The 18,440-nt window shown below is 47.1% G+C and overlaps 1 protein-coding gene across 8 annotated transcripts in view; it reads left to right on the top strand.

The window, feature by feature from the left end:
• SYBU (syntabulin) overlaps positions 1-10,359 on the top strand; it is a 109,465-nt gene extending 99,106 nt beyond the window's left edge. For all 8 annotated transcript variants that reach the window (XM_077847002.1, XM_077847001.1, XM_077847005.1 and 5 more), the window contains 3 exons: positions 3,458-3,661; positions 4,966-5,115; positions 8,312-10,359. In XM_077847002.1, the coding sequence (XP_077703128.1) occupies positions 3,458-3,661; positions 4,966-5,115; positions 8,312-9,461 (1,504 nt within the window). In that variant the 3' untranslated portion in view covers positions 9,462-10,359. The remainder of the gene's footprint in view (positions 1-3,457; positions 3,662-4,965; positions 5,116-8,311) is intronic.
• Positions 10,360-18,440: the final 8,081 nt, after the last annotated feature.

The following is an 18,440-nucleotide window of genomic DNA, read 5'->3' as shown; positions in this document are numbered from 1 at the left end:
TTCCTCAGTAGTGATAAAAATAATACTGATGGACATGATGATGAAGAGGATGATTGTGATGATGATCACATTAGTTTGCTCAGGCTGCTGTCATAAGATATATCACAGACTGGGGGTCTCACACAATGGGAATTTACCTTCTCACAATTCTGAATGCCAGAAGTCCAAGATCAAGGTGTCAGCAGGATTGGCGTCTGCAAAAGCCTCTCTCCTTGGCTTAGAGATGGCCCTCTTGTCTCTGCTTCTTCAACAGAATTTTTATCTGTGCCTGCATCCATTTCCTCTTCTTATAAAGACATTAGTCAAGTTGGATTAGGATTTAATTAGATTTAATTACCTTTTTTTAAAGCCACGTTTCCAAATACAGTCACACTCTTAGGTACTAGGGGTTAGGGCTTTTTAACTTTATGAATTTTGGCGGGGGTGGGGGGAATGACACAATGCAGCCCTAACAGTGATCATCGTGATGACAGTGATGGTAGTAATGTTGCCTTGAAGTAAAGGACAACATTGGGGGATAGAAATTAATGTGGGCCCCTTGTGAGGTTCTCTTCCCTTTCTCTCCATTTCCATCTGCTGTATTCAGGTGTGCAGGAAGGGGTAGGGTCAGCAGAATTCTGCCCCTTTGTGGACTTCAGTCTTCTTGCCCACCACACCAAGGCATTTGGGGTAAGCTGAGGAAGGTAGCATAGGGTTTGCTTCTCACGGCTATGGCAAACATGGAACCCTGGCCTCTCCTTGAAAATGTTTTGCAATGACTTTGTACCCATATGTGTTAGCAGTTGAACGGAACTAAACTAATTCATTGATTATTTTTAAGCATGTAGTTTCTTTTTTAAAAGTCAGCTCTTGGTACGGCTGGGTGGCTCAGTGGTTGAGCGTCCGCCTTCAGTTCAGGGCGTGGTCCCATGGTCCCGCGATGATCGAGTCCTGCATCAGGCTCCCCTTGTCCTCTTGAGGAGCCTGCTTCTCCCTCTGCCTGTATCTCATCCTCTCTCTCTGTGTCTCTCATGAATTAAAAAAAAAAAAAAAAAAAAAAAAAAAGGCAGCTAGTCAGCTCTTGCAGTCTAACAACTCATTTCCTGAAATATATCAGTATAGCAGATGTGTTCTTAAAAACTCCCATCGAGTTTAATTTGTATCTTAGTGACTGCAGCACAATAAAGGTTGGTGGTGAATTCTTCAGGTCATAACCACATGCATAGCCAGTATATAACATACCTGTTTACAAGCTCCAAAAGATATATTCTATCTGTGTAAAGTAAGAAGGAGATATTTCAGTAGAGTAAAAAAAAAAAAAAAAAATCTGTTTTTAAATCTTAGTTCAGCTGTGTGTTCTTGGGCCACATTACCCTTAGTTGCTTCGTGTAACTGAATACTTCATGTACTTCATGTAATGTAAATGAGTGGTAATCGTTGTACCAGCTTTATAGCATGAGGGTCAAAATTAAGTAAAACTGTGCTCGTAAAACATTGGAAGAGGCCCGGGATCTCAGAAGGTCATTAGTGAAGGTCGACTTGGAAGAGGACTCCCCTGGTCAAAACGAAGGCTTGCTCTTTCCTTTCTCTCCTGACTTGGAGAGGTTAATCCTGCACGTTTCTCATTGTCACATTCAGAAATGTCAGGCCGGTTGGAGTGGACTCAGAAGTGAAGTGTGGAGAAGCAGATCCAAGCCAGAGCCCATGTATTCTGCTGCTCAGCTCAGCACCACTGGGTTGCTGAAGTTGGTTTGTCACAAAGCCATCTGCCCATCTGTTCCATATAAAGTGTCCCCTTCTCATGAAAAGGAGGCAGAGTCTATCTGGATGATTTCAAAAGGAAAGAACTTTTTAACTTCAGAATCGGATGATGTTTCATTTATATGTGATTTACTGGGTTGACAGCTAGTTGAAGTTACATTTGATTTTAAGTAAGTGTGGTTTCGGAGCCAAGTCTGCCCACACGCACACTCACATTTACATGCGTTTCTCATTGACATGTGTCCATTGGATACAACTGTAATCAAAATTGCAAAGAGAGGATTGTCAGAAAGCAGTACTTCTGTATGAAAGATATCTTGTTCTTTTTCATTTTCTTGTAATCAAGAAATATTCCCAACACTGAACTGAACTGTTATCCTATCTAAGTAATTTCAACATTCTCAAGATGCTTCCTTACATAGTGGGTGTCAAGTTTCTGGAACTAGATTAATAGGGAAGTCCAAACAACTTTATCCTGTAATAATATCCTACAGCTGCATTGCCTTTAACATCTTATCAGATGCACTCACATGCATTCTTAGATTCGATTTTCCCATCAACTCTGAGGAAGGCAAGAAAAGTTATTAGAGATCCCCATGTATTCAGTAGATTCATTGCCTAAGCTCCTAATAAGTGGCAGTGCCAAGGCTCAAACCCAGTTTATTCATTTAGCAGTCATTTTGGGAACACCTAGCATGTGCCAGGAAGTAGTGGGGATATAAAAGAACAGATTGTGTTCCTGCCCTCAGGCCGCCCTAGTCTGGCAGGAAGGACACACAACCGTGCAGTTGTGATGCCATGTGATAAATCCCAGGATGGATGTTTGCACAGAGTACTAGGGACCACTGAGGAGCCACGTGTACACAAGCCTAGGGAAGGAGGAATCCGGAGAAGGCTGCTTGGAGTGTTCCCATCCGTCTGGAAGTTGGAAAAATCCCAAGGCATAGGGTAGGGAGCAGGAGGACATTCTAGGCAGAGAAAATGATAAATACAAAAACATAAAAGTGATGGGGAGCATGGGTCATCAGGAAACTGTAAGTTGTTTGGAATTCTGGAATACGGAGGGAGGAGTGCAGGAGGGTAGGTTGGATGGGGAGGTGGGATCAGACCTCGGGAGGTAGGAGCCCTTGAATGGCTTTGAGGACGCGATGGGAAGAGCCAGAGGCAGCCTCCGGGCTGAGGGGGCTGAGGGGGCGAGAAAGCAGGCGGCGGCCGGGCCGCGGGAGGCCTGTGACATTTCAGCAGTTACATGATGAAGGTTTTGTTAAATCATTGGCAGCGGAGGAAAGAAAATGGGTGGTAAAAGCTACAGGCTTGATACGTCCACGTGGGCTCCGCTCACCTGTCCTCCTCCTCTGTGGGCAGCCCCCCTTCTCCTCATTCTCCGGACGAGCCTCCCTAATGTTCTTACCCCCCCCCCCCGAACCACACCTGAACGCTTTTAAGCGGAAACAGGTGGACTGGAACCAGCCACATCTTCCGGCCGCCTCCAAAGCGAACCTCCACCAAATCGGTATTTCCCGCGGTCTGTGCTCCTGTCAGGCGTCGGGATTAATTCAGAAACAAGCTTTAGGGCCAGAAAGTATTTGCGAGGAGGGCGGAGGGCGAGGCCGGTGCTTGGGGCGGGAGGAGAGACCTCGGGGCCAGGCTGGGGCCGGGGCTGGCGGCCGCGGCCGCACCCAGCACCCAGCACGGCCGTTCTCCCCTCTTCTCCCAGCCGGGGCCCCCACGGGCGGAGCAACGGAGCCTCGTCCTACAAGGCCGCCGGCAGCCCGCCCTCCCCGCGGGAGAAGGACTTGCTGTCCATGCTGTGCAGGAGCCAGCTGAGCCCCGTGAACATCCATCCCGGCTACGCGCCGTCTTCCCCAAGCAGCAGCAACTCGGGCTCCTGCAAGGGGAGCGACGGCAGCCCCGTCCTGAGGTGAGTGCCCGGGGGAGAACGGTGAGGCGCTCGCTCTGGAGTTCCCGCCTCGTTCCGTCCTGTCGTCGTCTGGGCCTTCCCTTCCCACGCTCGCCAGTCCCTCAGGGCAGCTGCGGGAAGGCCACCGAGGCTCAGCAGCCCCGGGGGGCTGGCACGGGGCGGGGGGGAGTCGGACCTCAGCCGCGGACTGGGGGCCACGTGGTGCCAGGACCGTGTGAAGCACTGACCAGGGCGTGAGCCTCAGAGAGGGCCCGGCTTCCCGCACGCACGAGGGCACCGAACACTTTGCTCTTCTCGTGGCAACGTCTAAGGTGATTCTGCAGGTCCCCGTTGCTGTAGTGTAGTAAGCAGTCGGGGGGGGGATCCAGCCCAGTCTGGAGGGACCAGAGGAGGCCTCCCTGAGGAAGTGACCTTGAAATGAAATCTGAAGGTCGGGCAAGGAATTAAGTAGTCCCTGGGGGCCAGGAGGTTGTAGGAAAAAGGACCTGCATGCCCAAAAGGACCCAACAGGAGGACTAGAAGGTTGGGAGCTGGACACAGGCCATCTTGGACAGTGTAGGCTCAGGGGGAGCAGGTGACTGTAGCGGCCTGGACTGGTTCCAGAGTCAGGGAGGAAGCTGCCAGCCCTCCACCCTCAGTCTTCTTCCTCCTGGGTGGCCCTTCTCGTCAGTCAGCTCTCTTACAGCAGGGATGCCCCACACTTGGCCAGGCCTGAGAGGGGCCGGCATTCCAGCTCAGGAAGTTTTATGGAACACTGGGCACTTTGTTTACAAAACACACTCTGTGACGGTGGAGTAGCCCTTTCCCTTTGGAAGAAGGAAACGTTCCACCGAATTGGCACACTCACACCAGGGATTGATCTCAGAACGATTTGAATCCAACTCCTAGCAATCAAGGTGTCCGGGTAGTGGCACACTGTGTGGAAAGTCAGGACATCTCACTCCCATCCTGCCTTCCCGCCTGCCCCGCTTATTGTCCCCTAATATAATAGTGTGTTACTATGCACCCACAGGCAAGCCTGTGCACAATTGTGCATTATTCTGCATGAGGTCATTCGTAAGCCATAGAAAATCCTCCCTCCCCACTATCTCCACTCTCTCCACAAACAACCTTCCTGAAGTCTCCCAAGTAATGAGCGGCCCTAAGAGTGGCGGGTGTGTCATAGCCCCCCTTCCCAAGTGAAGCGCACAATATTGAGGCTTAAGACCCCAATACACAGCTGTCGCTCCTTCTCAAGCCATTAGCTGTGTCTTAACTTTTCTTTTTACAGAAAAAGTAACAGTTCATTGCTTGGATTGTTTCAGGCGGTCTGGAAGGTACATGTCCTGTGGTGAAAATCATGGTGTCAAGCCCCCAAATCCAGAGCAATATTTGACTCCTCTGCAGCAGAAAGAGGTCACAGTGAGGCACCTCAAGACCAAGCTGAAGGAATCTGAGCGCCGCCTTCATGAAAGGTGAATCTGCATTCCTTTCACCCTGATTAAGGACGGTTTCGTTTTCCATAAAATGAAATACAAACCCACACTATTGAAAAATAGAAAAGAAGAAAAAGTATTTCATTTTCGCCAAATTCCTTAAACCAGTCTTTCAGAAGAGCCATTTCATATTCCTGTGTGATTTGGCTGTTTCAGGAATTCACCTGACAGGGTACCCCCTGCCTTTTCTGGGCGTGTACAGAAGCATTGGGTGTGTGCGTAGCTATTTTTAAATGGCAGGAACACTTGCAGGAACAATCCCATACTTCCAGCAGAAAGGGTCACACACGGGCCCCTATTAAGCCCTGTTTATCTCTCTGAGAGCGTGGATGGCCCTGTGTATTGTGATTCCTGCAAGCTATTTCTGTGCTGAAGGAAGAGGTTCATTATTCTTGGCTAAGTGTTAAGGTAAAAAACAGAAACCAAAAAACAGCCCATGCTTAAAGAGATCTTATCTCAGAGAGAAAGGACCTTTGACATCTTGGGGTGGGCCAGATTTTCTGCTTAATGATTTTTCCCCTGGAACATTTTGGGAATAGACGAACAGAGCTCTGACCAGGGTAGCATGAGTCAGATCTTACTTTCTGAAAGTCTTTGTTTATGATTTAAGGAACCGATGGAAGGGATTGAGCAGTCATGGCAGGGAAGCATACGACAATGAAACTGGAGTATAGTCAGGTCTAAACTTAGAAAAGCAAAACTAACATTCCTTCGAATATACCAGGAACCTGACCGCCTGGCCTTCATACCTACTGATAATATGAAAACTTGTATTTATATTGATTATGAAGAAATGATATGTCAGGAAGAATTTTTTGACAAAGATCTTAAAATAAGGTCCCATGAAGTATCTAAAAAAAAAAAAAAATCCCATCTATTTTTTAGATGGATTTCCTTCAGTGTAGATGATGGTTCCAGGGTCATCTTACCCTAAGAGGAGACAGTAATCAACTCTTCAGAAAGTCCTTGCAGGGCACCTGGGTGGCTCAGTGGTTGAGCAGCTGCCTTTGGCTCAGGACATGATCCCGAGGTCCTGGGCTGGAGTCCAGCATTGGGCTCCCTTCAGGGAGCCTGCTTCTCCCTCTGCCTATGTCTCTGCCTCTCTCTGTGTGTCTCTCATGAATAAATAAATAAAATCTTTATTAAAAAAAAAAAAAGTCCTTGCAACATGTAGCATGTTATAGCTTAAAATTTTTTCAAATGATTATTAGAATATGATCAGAACAATGCTGCAGGGCTAAAACTTAACCAGTGTGCCTTCCTCTTTTGATAGGTAGTAACCTTTAAAAGTGAAATGGACTTTCCTTCCACAATGTGTAGACGTAAGAAAGGGTAGGCTACGGATGCAAAAGCTGGCAAAGAAATTCTAAAGTGTTCTCATAACAAAATTTCAAATATTAAGTACTGAAGGGAGGGAGGATAATGTTATATTTATTGCACCACCTGACAGCACCCAGGAAGAAAAAGACAAACAGCCACCTCATTTTTTATTCTGATTCTAGTTATTATCATTTTTGCTATTTTACAATTGTGGGCAGTTCCTGGCTAATACTTGTGAGAGAAAAATTGAAAACCCACTTAACCTCTGCATTTGAAGGGGAGTAGCACCGGCTCTCTGAAGTGGGTCAGGACTGGGGGGGGGGGGGGGCGGGGGCGGGGCTAAGAGCTGCTGGCTCCCTCAGTTCAGCCAGCCTGTCCCCTCCCTGGGTCCCTCACTCAGCCAGCCTGTCCTCTCCCAGCTTCCTCACTCAGCCGGTCCTCTCCCTGGGTCCCTCACTCAGCCTGTCCTCCCCTCAACTCCCTCACTCAGCCAACTTGTCCTCTCCAGGGTCCCTCACTCAGCCAGCCTGTCCTCTCCCCAGCTCCCTCACTCAGCCAGCTTGTCCTCTCCCAGGGTCCCTCACTCAGCCTGTCCTCTCCCCGGGTCCCTCACTCAGCCTGTCCTCTCCCAGCTTCCTCACTCAGCCTGTCCTCTTCCTGGGTCCCTCACTCAGCCAGCTTGTCCTCTCCCCAGCTTCCTCACTCAGCCAGCTTGTCCTCTCCCCAGCTCCCTCACTCAGCCAGCTTGTCCTCTCCCCGGGTCCCTCACTCAGCCAGCTTGTCCTCTCCCTAGCTCCTTCACTCAGCCTGCCCCCTCCCAGCTTCCTCACTCAGCCAGCCTTCCCTCTCCGAGCTCTCTCACTCAGCCTGTCCCCTCCCAGCTCCCTCACTCAGCCAGCTTGTCCTCTCCCCAGCTCCCTCACTTAGCCAGCCTGTCCTCTCCCCAGCTCCCTCACTAGGCCTGCCCCCTCCCAGCTCCCTCACTCAGCCTGTCCTCTCCCTGGGTCCCTCACTCAGCCAGCCTGCCCTCTTCCTGGGTCCCTCACTCAGCCAGCTTGTCCTCTCCCCAGCTCCCTCACTCAGCCAGCTTGTCCTCTCCCCAGCTCCCTCACTCAGCCTGTCCTCTCCCAGCCCCCTCACTAGGCCTGCCCCCTCCCAGCTTCCTCACTCAGCCTGTCCTCTCCCTGGGTCCCTCACTCAGCCAGCCTGTCCTCTCCGTGGCTCCCTCACTCAGCCAGCCTGTCCTCTTCCTGGGTCCCTCACTCAGCCAGCTTGTCCTCTCCCCAGCTCCCTCACTCAGCCAGCTTGTCCTCTCCCCAGCTCCCTCACTTAGCCAGCCTGTCCTCTCCCCAGCTCCCTCACTTAGCCAGCCTGTCCTCTCCCCAGCTCCCTCACTTAGCCAGCCTGTCCTCTCCCCAGCTCCCTCACTAGGCCTGCCCCCTCCCAGCTTCCTCACTCAGCCTGTCCTCTCCCAGCTCCCTCACTCAGCCTGTCCTCTCCCTGGGTCCCTCACTCAGCCAGCCTGTCCTCTCCGTGGCTCCCTCACTCAGCCAGCCTGTCCTCTTCCTGGGTCCCTCACTCAGCCAGCTTGTCCTCTCCCCAGCTCCCTCACTTAGCCAGCTTGTCCTCTCCGTGGCTCCCTCACTCAGCCAGCCTGTCCTCTTCCTGGGTCCCTCACTCAGCCAGCTTGTCCTCTCCCCAGCTCCCTCACTTAGCCAGCCTGTCCTCTCCGTGGCTCCCTCACTCAGCCTGTCCTCTTCCTGGGTCCCTCACTCAGCCTGCCCCCTCCCAGCCCCCTCACTAGGCCTGCCCCCTCCCAGCTCCCTCACTCAGCCAGCCTGTCCTCTCTCCACAGGGAAAGCGAGATCGCTGAGCTCAAGTCCCAGCTGGCCCGCATGAGGGAGGACTGGATCGAGGAAGAGTGCCACCGCGTGGAGGCCCAGCTGGCCCTGAAGGAAGCCAGGAAAGAAATCAAACAGCTCAGACAGGTCATCGAAACCATGCGGAGCAGCTTGGCCGATAAAGACAAAGGCATTCAGAAGTATTTCGTGGACATAAACATCCAAAACAAGAAGTTGGAGTCTCTGCTGCAGAGCATGGAGATGGCGCACAGCGGCTCTCTGAGGGACGAACTGTGTCTGCACTTCCCCTGCGACTCCCCAGAGAAGAGCCTCCGCCCCAGCACCCCGTTGGGCCAGATGGCGGAGGCGCCGGCCCTGGAAGAGCAGGGCCCGGAGGAAGGGGCCGACGGCGAGCTGCTGCTGGCCGAGGCGACGGCCCAGGGCTCCGATCTGTTCGATGGGGTGGCCGCCGCCGACGCCACACGGGCCGACGCCTTGGAGCTGCTTCGCTCGGCCCCCGGGGCCGAGGTCCTGGCGCTGGTGCCCGGGGCAGGGCGGCAGGAAGAGGGCAGCGCGGTGGCCGAGCAGGCCGTGCAGACCGACGTGGTGCCCTACAGCCCTGCCGTGTCCGAGCTCATCCAGCACGTGCTGCGGCTGCAGGAGCCCTGGCCCTCGAGCCCCGAATCTCCGGACGAGTCGGGGGCGGACTCGCCCGCAAGCTTCCCCGAGTCCATCTCCGCCTTCATGGTGGACCTGACGCCAAGAAATCCCAACTCGGCCATCCTTTTGTCTCCCGTGGAGACCCCGTACGACGACGAGGCCACGGCGGGTCCCGAAGCTCCTGCGCACCGCCTCATGAGGGAGCTGGACTTCGCAGGCCCGGCGGAGGCGGAGGCGGGGGCGGGGGCCGAGGCCGAGGCGAGGCGGGACGGCGGCGCGCTCCTGCTGGCTGCGCGCGGGCCCGCGGGGGGGCAGTACTGGAGCCGCAGTTTCCTGGTGGATCTCCTGGCCGTGGCTGCCCCCGTGGTCCCCACCGTTCTGTGGGCATTCAGTACTCGGAGGGGGGGCACGGATCCCGTCTACAACATCGGAGCCCTGCTCCGGGGCTGCTGCGTGGTCGCCCTGCATTCGCTGCGCCGCACCGCCTTCCACATCAAAACCTGAGGAGGAGGAGGAGGAGGTCGCCCGGTGCGCCGACCTGCCCCCGGGGAACCGTCTCTGGTCTGTCGTCTGGCTCCTCGTATTTGATTTGCACTATATTTAGTCGAAGCCTGTTCACTGTTTAAAACCGGAGGTATCTTCCAAGGCATGGAGACGTGGTTCGAGTTCAGTGTCCCACCAGTGGTAGAGAAAGCATGCGCCTGACCCTGCCGTGTCGTGCGAGGTACCCGTTCTTATCCTAGTGGTTCAGGAAGAGAAAATGCAGAGTTTGCACTTTCAAGACAGCTTCTGTAAGGCTGGCATGTTATCTCCTTGCTTTGCTTTGTGCCGTTTTAAAACGTGTAATTGTTACAGCATTCCAATGGTCTTGTGCACAGCAGGGGACTGTAACCAAAAATAAAACCGTATTTGTGTCATTGATTTGAAGAAGTCTTGAATAGCTCCTTAGTGTCTTACTTGGGGTTGATAAGGTTTGAGTGTTTGCAGTTTTTTACTAAATGTAGCTCCAAAGTTGTAAAATGGCTTGTTTGTTCCTAAACCTGTTAATCAATGAAACCGTATGTAAGTTTACAACGTATTAACTTATTTTTTGCTTATTATATAGTGTTTTATTGGAAATTGTTTGTACCTACACACTTCAGCATGATGAAAATAAAGATTAGTGTTTCCATTTAAATAAATGTTTTATCCTCCTATGAAATAATTATCTGTTTAGTTTTACTTCTGTATATAGTAAAAAAGACTAAATGGATAGATCCTTTCTTCTTTATGAATAGGGGCCTATAAAAATGGAATAAGAAATGAGAAAAAGGGAAAATTAATAAAGGTAAGGATTTCCTGCTGTCTTTAAAAAAGCATTGTTTCTGAATAAAAGTAGCTTTGATTGTTTGCTGTGAAATTACCTATACACTTGTTTGTTCATATATTTATTTGCTAAGGATGTGTTGAGTATTTGCAAAAAAGTTGGGTTGATTTTTTTTTTTTAAGCATTTTACGGATGCAGAGAGGGAGAACATGCTAATACTGGATGCAGAGAGGGAGAACATGCTAATTCCTCCCCTTGGAATAATAGGGTGAGGGTGGGTGGCTGGGAAGGATGAGATAATATGTGCTTTATATTACCTTGTGAGTATTACTCTATTTTACAGATAACAGAGCTAAACCTCAAGGAGGTTAAACCACTCACAATTTCATGGTTCATCTCAAGAAGCCAGGATTTCAAGTGTCAGCAAAGCGTTTTTTCCACTGTAAAGGGAAAAAGAGGTGAGAATATCCTAAGCTTACACCAGAAACTCTCCTTCCATAGCACTTACCACCTTTAAACATACTGTATTTTTACTTGATTTACTTGTCTTGATCATCGCCCATCTCTCCCACTAAGATACTAAGTTTCTGAGGGGAGATGTCTGAACTTAGAACAATATGTGGCACATAGTAGGGGTTCTAAAAATAGCCTTTGGATGAATTACTCCATCCAACAAATACTTACTGGGTACCAGGCACTTTACCAGATCAGCAATCAATACTGAAGGAGACAGACAAGGTTTCTGTCCTCAGGGAGCTTAGGTTCTGTCTGTAAAAGACACAGAACATGCCTACAAATGAAAATCACTTTAAAAAATGGTATTTCCAAGCAAATAAAATGTTTTGACCAAGAGTGACAGGGATAAAGAAAAGGAGCAAATCTCTGAAGAAATAACATTAGTGTGATGGATTAAAAAGAGCCAGGTATATGAAGATGGGGGTAAATGTTGCAAAAAGAACAAATCCAAAAGCTCTGTGGGAAAAAAGGGCAGGACATGTTATAGGGCAACAAGGAGGCCAGAGGTGCTGGAGCGGAATAAGAGATGGGGGTGGCAGGCTGTTGGAGAAGTGGACAAGTAGCTAGTTCATGTGGGGCAGTATCAATCATGTTAAGGTTGGTCTGAATTCATCCCCCATGCAATAAGAAATATGAATGGACTTAAAACAGGACAATGATATGATCTGAGGTGTTTTTTGTTTTGTTTTTACTTTTTTCTTTTCTTCTCTTTTTTAAATTATGGCTGCTGTATGCAGAATGCATTGTAAGCAGGCAGGAGTGGAAGCAGCAAGACCACTGTAATAGTCTAGGTGAGTGATTATGACAACTTGGAGGTTGAAGTGGACAGAGATTAAGTTGAATAGAGATATAAGTTGAAGACAGAACTAAGGTGATTTGTTGAGAGATTGGATGTGGGGAGGGGATATGATAGAGTTTAAGAAAGAGAGGAATTAGGGTTGATTCTCAGTTTTTACTGCCATTTCCCGAAAATGGCAGTTTGAGAGAATAAATTTGAGATGTCTATTAAATGTCTTTGTGGAAATGTGAGTAATTGCATATACGAATGTGAAAAACACAGGCATTGTCAGGGCTAGAGCCGTAAGATTGGGGTTTTTTGGCATTTACATACTATTAAAACCATGGATTAGATGAAACCATCCAAAGAGTGGAAAGAAGGAAAGAAAGCCAAAGACTGAGTCCTAGGGCACCTCACATTCACATAGAAATAGAGGACAGAGGGGTATCCCTGGGTGGCTCAGCTGTCTAGTACCTGCCTTTGGCCCAGGGCATGATTCTGGAGTCCCGGGATCAAGTCCCAGGTCGGGCTTCCTGCACAGAGCCTGCTTCTCCCTCTGCCTGTGTCTACCTCTCTCTCTTTCTCTCTGTCTCTCATGAATAAATAAATATTTTTTTTAGAGCGCTTTTGAAATGTTTTATTTTTTATTTATTTTTTAATAATAAATTTATTTTTTTATTGGTGTTCAATTTGCCAACATACAGAATAACACCCAGTGCTCATCCCATCAAGTGCCCCCCTCAGTGCCCACCACCCAGTCACCCCCACCCCACCCCCGTCCTCCTCCCCTTCCACCATCCCTAGTTCGTTTCCCAGAGTTAGGAGTCTTCCATGTTCTGCCTCCTTTCTGATATCTCCTACCCATTTCTTCTCCCCTCTATTCCCTTTCACTATTATTTATATTCCTCAAATGAATGAGACCATATAATGTTTGTCCTTCTCTGATTAAATAAATAAAATCTTAAAAAAAAAAAAAAAAAAAAAAAACAGAAATCGAGGACAGAGAACCAACAAAGGAACCTGAGAAGAGGTAGCCCAAAGGTAGAAGAACCAGGAGAAGGTTGGGTTGTGAAAACAGAGGACAGTGATTCCAGAGTGGCGTGGTCAACTCTGGAAACCCAGCCAAGAAGCTGAGTAACACAAGAACAGATACATGCCCATTGACTTTGACAAACAAAGTCTTAGCAACTGTCAAAAGCCTTTTCTGTGAAGTCCAGATGGAAGCCAGATTGAAGTGGGTTGGAGAGTGAATGGAGGAGAATGAGTAGAAATCAGTATGTACTGCTGTTTGTTATTTTTTAGAAATATAAGTTTAACTGTGAAAGGGAGCAGGGAAGTGGGTGATAATGAAAGAGAATATGAGTTACAAGCTGTTTTATTTTTCAATATCGAAAGGAGCTAGAACGTGTTTGTATGCTTTTGTAGTTGAGCGGTGGAAAAGAAATTGTTAACCCAGGAGTGGAAGGATTAACTGAAGAAAAGAAGCCCCCGAGGAGATGAGAAGGGATAGGATGCCTGGCATGAGGATGTGGAGAGGGGTAGTTTGTCTCTGACAGGGCGTTTCTTCTACTAGAGAACACACATACCTCGGGACACACATGGCCCTTTTGCACACTGTAGAGGAATTTGTCTAAAATGGAAGGGAAACTATTTCTGGAGGTGAATAATCGGAAGTGTCCCAAAATAATAAGCCATGCGGACTCAGGTCCCTTCCTGTAGTCCAGCCCCAGCCTAGATCAATACCTAGACACTGTTATCTTCCTTATGGTCCCTCTTTGTGTTTATTTTTGGCCGTTGCTAAATTAAAGCATTTTTACCTTTAGAAAAATCACAAGCCGGTTTTTGGTATCCACTGTTGCTACAGAAACAAATATAACACACAAACTCAGAGCTGTTCACCATCATTTCAAAATGGATCAAAAGATAGGCTCTGGTGAAGAATTCTTCATGAACCACAAGCATTTATGTTGATTATCAAATTGGAGGCAGCTGATCACAAACAGCGATTTGCTTTGTCATAATGTTCTGGATCCCTCTTTCAGTAAACCAAAGAGATTCATACAAGATCCTGGACCAGTTGTTCTGTTTTTCTTTTCCTCCCCCCCCTGCCTCCCTGCCCTTCCTCCATCTCCTTCAGGGTTCCAGTATGTATAGTCTGTGGAAAATTACTGCTTTTATTCAGAACAGTCTCTCACAAATGAGTCCCTTGGCATTAAAAAAAAAAATAAAAAAGATGGAACATAGCTTGCCTTTCGGAAGCCCAAGGCGTTGGCTGGTTTTGCGGACAGGATGATCTGATCTAGAAGCACTCACGGTTGCATTCAGTAATTTGTGTGCCTGTGATGTACAAAGAGGAACATGAAAAGAGAAGAACGATTCCACCCTGTTGAACAAATTGCTGTCCCATCAAAGTAAATGTTAAACATTTCCTACTGTTGTGTGTGCAAACATTCCAATTTATAAGAAAAGTTTTTTTTTGTTTGTTTTTTTGTTTTTTACCCCGAAGGGAAAAGCTGACCTTTCCAAGTTGAGCTGTTCAGAAAGGGGCGGGAAACGCATTTGTGCTCAGATGCCAAGCGTTTCTGACATTTGTGGCAGGAGAGAAAGGAAGTCTGTGATTTGCATCTATCGTAGGCCCTGCCTAACTAAGTAGTGGTTGGGTCTGATATGTTTTTCTCTTGAGGACTTTTCATTTTCAGAGGTTTAGGGGCAGTTTCCAATTTCCATTTTGGCTCAGTGAGCACTTCTACCAAATTGATCTATTCCTGGTCCTACCAGGCAAAGTGCACAATGAAGCAGTAACCTAGGAACTGAAAAATAATGGTTTTCACAATCAAATCTTGAAAGAAAGTCAAGCTCCCAGGTGTCCCAAAGAAAAACAATTAGAAATTCCACTTAGAGTAATACAGGTGGATATCAGGTAATATTTTTAAACCACTGGAAGACATGCTCTGTGGTGACTACTGATTCTCTTACAGTTATGATGGCTGTGATAACTAATGGTTACAACAGTAATTTCAGACAATTTTTAAAATCTCAGATTTGAATGCTACAGAAGTTTGTATTAAAAGACAGGAAGACTTCAGTAACTGTTTGTTTTGTAAAAGGTGTACCTCTTTTAAAAACTGTTTTCCACATAAAAGTCCCCATACATAAGTCACATAAAAGTGAAGTCTGGGCACAGGGGCACCAGGCCCAGAGCCCTGCCATTTGCCTCCCTCTCATCCCAGGCAGTGGTCTCAGCACCACCTCTGAGAACAGCTAGGAAGCCAGTTCACTAGATATGGGGATGCTTCAAAAACCTCCGGTTCGTGTAAGAGCCCCTAGTGAGGTGACTCCCAGTCCCCTGGACTAGTATTCTGAGCAATGCTAAAGGCCTCAATTCTCTACTGTCCTAAACAAATGATTGTTTCATGGAGACGCATTCTAATCTTTCTCATACATATTTGCCCGTGGTCCGTTGGTTTAACTGTGAAGAGGCTCTCACTCCAGAGCTCACATAAGTCCCTGGGACCTTGAGGCAGAATGATGCTGGCCATAAAACCCACAGTCTGGCTCCCCGCTGAATGCTTATAAAGGCAGGAGTCCTACCTGCTGCTCCTCCCCGCCCTAAACTTCCTCCCCACGGTGATCTTCTCTGACCCAACTTCAGGGGTAGTTACACTCTCATTCCCTGAAGGTGTCATTTTGATCAAACTGATTCTGAATAACTTTGAAAAATTACATTTTTGCCAGACTGGAGCTGTAATGAAAATATGAGTATGAAAACCATGAACAACTGCAACGTTTCCCCAATTTGATGGTGCAATCAGGCCCTCCCTCCCCTTCCTTGCAATCAAATAGCTCACAGTGTTTGAAATGGTCTGCCAGCCTTACTTTCTACAGTAAACAATAGGTGCTGGCATTTTAAACTGACCTTTAATTCCTCTGAACCAGCACATTATTTCTGGCTTGTTGATTATATAGAGAAAACAAAACAATGAAAGCAGTTTTAATAATTGTCACATCTCCCACTGAAAGTGGTACATGGAAAAAGGTTTTAAAAATGATCACCTTTGGGGATCCCTGGGTGGCTCAGTGGTTTAGTGCCTGCCTTCGGCACAGGGCATGATCCTGGAGTCCCGGGATCGAGTCCCACATTGGGCTCCCTGCATGGAGCCTGCTTCTCCCTCTCCCTGTGTCTCTGCGCCTCTCTCTCTCTCTCTCATGAATAAATAAAATTAAAAAAAAAAATCACCTATGGGGGGGCACCTGGGTGGCTCCATGGTTGAGCATCTGCCTTCAGCTCAGGTTATGATCCCAGGGTCCTGGGATGGAGTCCCACATCGGGTTCCCCACAGGGAGCCTGCTTCTTCTACCTGTGTCTCTCTGTGTCTCTCATGAATAAATAAAATCTTTAAAAAAAAAATCACCTATGTAAGTATCTTACTGTCCTTCTAAGCAAGACAGATTGGCAGTTATGAGGTTCAGATGTGCTGTGAAGCTCCAAAAAAGCAATAAAAAGCACTTACATTTTTGTGTACTTTAAACTTAAATGACACAAGTTGAATATATCTATAGCCTTACAAACGTCTTCATTTACCACTACAAAAAAAAGTCAAAAAACTTTTAAAAAATTGATTTCACAAGTCAATGTATCTAATGATGACAGTTTTCTTCATAAAGTAGGTAAACACTGATTTTATTTAGGAATAGTCAACAGGTTTGGAAACTGCCTTGATGTATAGAGATTGACTATTTTAATAAAACTGACTTGAGGGAGAAGTTAGTATCTTATAATGAGCCAAAATTGTCGTAAGAGTAAGAAACCATAGGGACGCCTGGGTGGCTCAGCAGTTGGGCATCTGCCTTTGGCTTGGGGCGTGATACATAGGTCTCTGTTCTGTCTCTCATGAATAAAAAAAAAAGCGGGGGGGCGGGGAGGTAAGAAGCCATAATGATTTCCCTCAACATACCACGAACTTAAGAGTATGTTTTTTGAATTTCCTATGCGTGGAAATTTTTTCTGTGCCATTTACACTCTCAATCAGACCCTAAAATCACGTTAAGAAGATAGCTGGACAAGGTCAGGGACACAGTTTGTGGCAGGAAGGTCTCTGGCTACAGCACTGGTCCATACGTGCACAAAACCTGTGACCCTGGCCTCAGAACAATGAGCCAATCAAGTGAGTAATTGGCTTATTTTTGCAACTGTGTGAACATAAACCACATTTCATTTTGCCTCGATTCTGACTCAAGTATACTGGAAATAGTCTTAATGGCAGACATTGAACTACAGTTATTTATATGACAATAAAAGCCAAGCTAACTTCCTTATTAAATACGTTCTTAGAAAACGCAAATAGATGTTATCTACTGCAATCTGTAAGATCATTTTCACTGAGTTCTTTAAGAACTAGAAAGGAAATTCTAATGAACTATTGACAGCTGGCAGTTTCTAGAGACGAGGACTTTGAAATCTTGGTCCACATTGAATGCTGATTAACCACTAGGGTAATTTGCTCTCAAAGCTCGCTCTTTTTCTGTTAATCAAGCACACAACTGCCTTTCTTTACTCTATATGTGAAGTGGGGTAATGTCTACCTCACTGGATTGGGAGGAATCATTGCTATTAGACTCTCAAAGCTGAACAAATAATGCTTTCCTTTTCTTAAACTTGCAGTTCACCATAAAGGTGTGTAAAGATTAATATGGCAAGATCAGCCAACTTCTCCCACTCTCCACAGGGATGGGGCTGCCTTCATAACAACTACCATCTGCCGAGTGTTTAGCTATGTGCCACAGACACTATAATGAACTTAGTCTCAGCCAATCCTTAAAACCACCATCTCCACTTAAATGATTTGCAAACTCAGGCAGTTTAATACTGCACCATTTCTACAGCTCTGAGAACTCTGAGTCTCAGAATTGATGCAATCCGATCAATATATAGGCAAAGCACCTGTATTAATTCTGCTGAAGTTCCCGGAAGGGAAGGTTGCAATTACCCTGGTTGGCCAGACTTCAAGCATAGGTTTCTATGCAAAAGCTCCTGCGTGCTCAGTAGCAGGTATTCAGGGTAGAAATCTGCTGGGCGTGGGAGTGGCAGGGGGCAGGTATGTGCATAAGGGTGTGTTTCTAGAATAGTCTCTGTTTCCAGCTTTAGAAGATCAAGGCTTTTGATGAAAAGCGTCATTACTCTCAAAACTTATCCTGGTTACTTACTGAGCAAGCCCAACAGCCATGACCAAGGGGCACAGAAAATAAAAGGTAGGAAGCAAAGTAAAAAATGTTGAATACAAAAGGAATCACACGCTAATCCTATGCTAAAGTGAAGTAAATTATACAAAGATAAAAAGAGCTCCCTTTTGATATTGAGAGTACCTCAAACTTTAAAACTCTATGTAAATGGTGAGCACAAGTTTATTACGTTACATTCACTACTGGGGTGCCTGGGTTGGTCAGTGGTTGAGCATCTGACTTTGGCTCCGGTTGTGATCCCAGGGTCCTGGGATCGAGTCCCACATCAGGCTCCCCACACAGAGCCTGCTTCTCCCTCTGCCTGTGTCTCTGCCTTTCTGTGTCTCTCATGAATGAATAAATAAAATCTTTGAAAAAAAATAAGTTATTCACTAAAATAAGCTCCCCAGCATCTTCCTCATCCCTCCAGTTCACCTGAGAAAGTTGATTCTTCCCATCAACAGTCTTCATCCTTACCCTGCAAAGTGGCTTCAACCAAAACTACTCACCATGGTAACTGTTACTTGCTTATACACCTTATGAAAAATTTTTTTAATATTTTATTTATTTATTCGAGAGAGAGAGAGGCAGACAGAGGCAGAGGGAGAAGCAGGCTCCATGCAAGGATCCCGACGTGGGACTCGATCCCAGGTCTCCAGGATCA

This window comes from Canis aureus, chromosome 14, assembly GCF_053574225.1.
Source record: "Canis aureus isolate CA01 chromosome 14, VMU_Caureus_v.1.0, whole genome shotgun sequence".
In the NCBI taxonomy this organism is placed as follows: Eukaryota; Metazoa; Chordata; class Mammalia; order Carnivora; family Canidae; genus Canis; species Canis aureus.
This window is presented reverse-complemented; position numbering and strand designations above follow the sequence as displayed.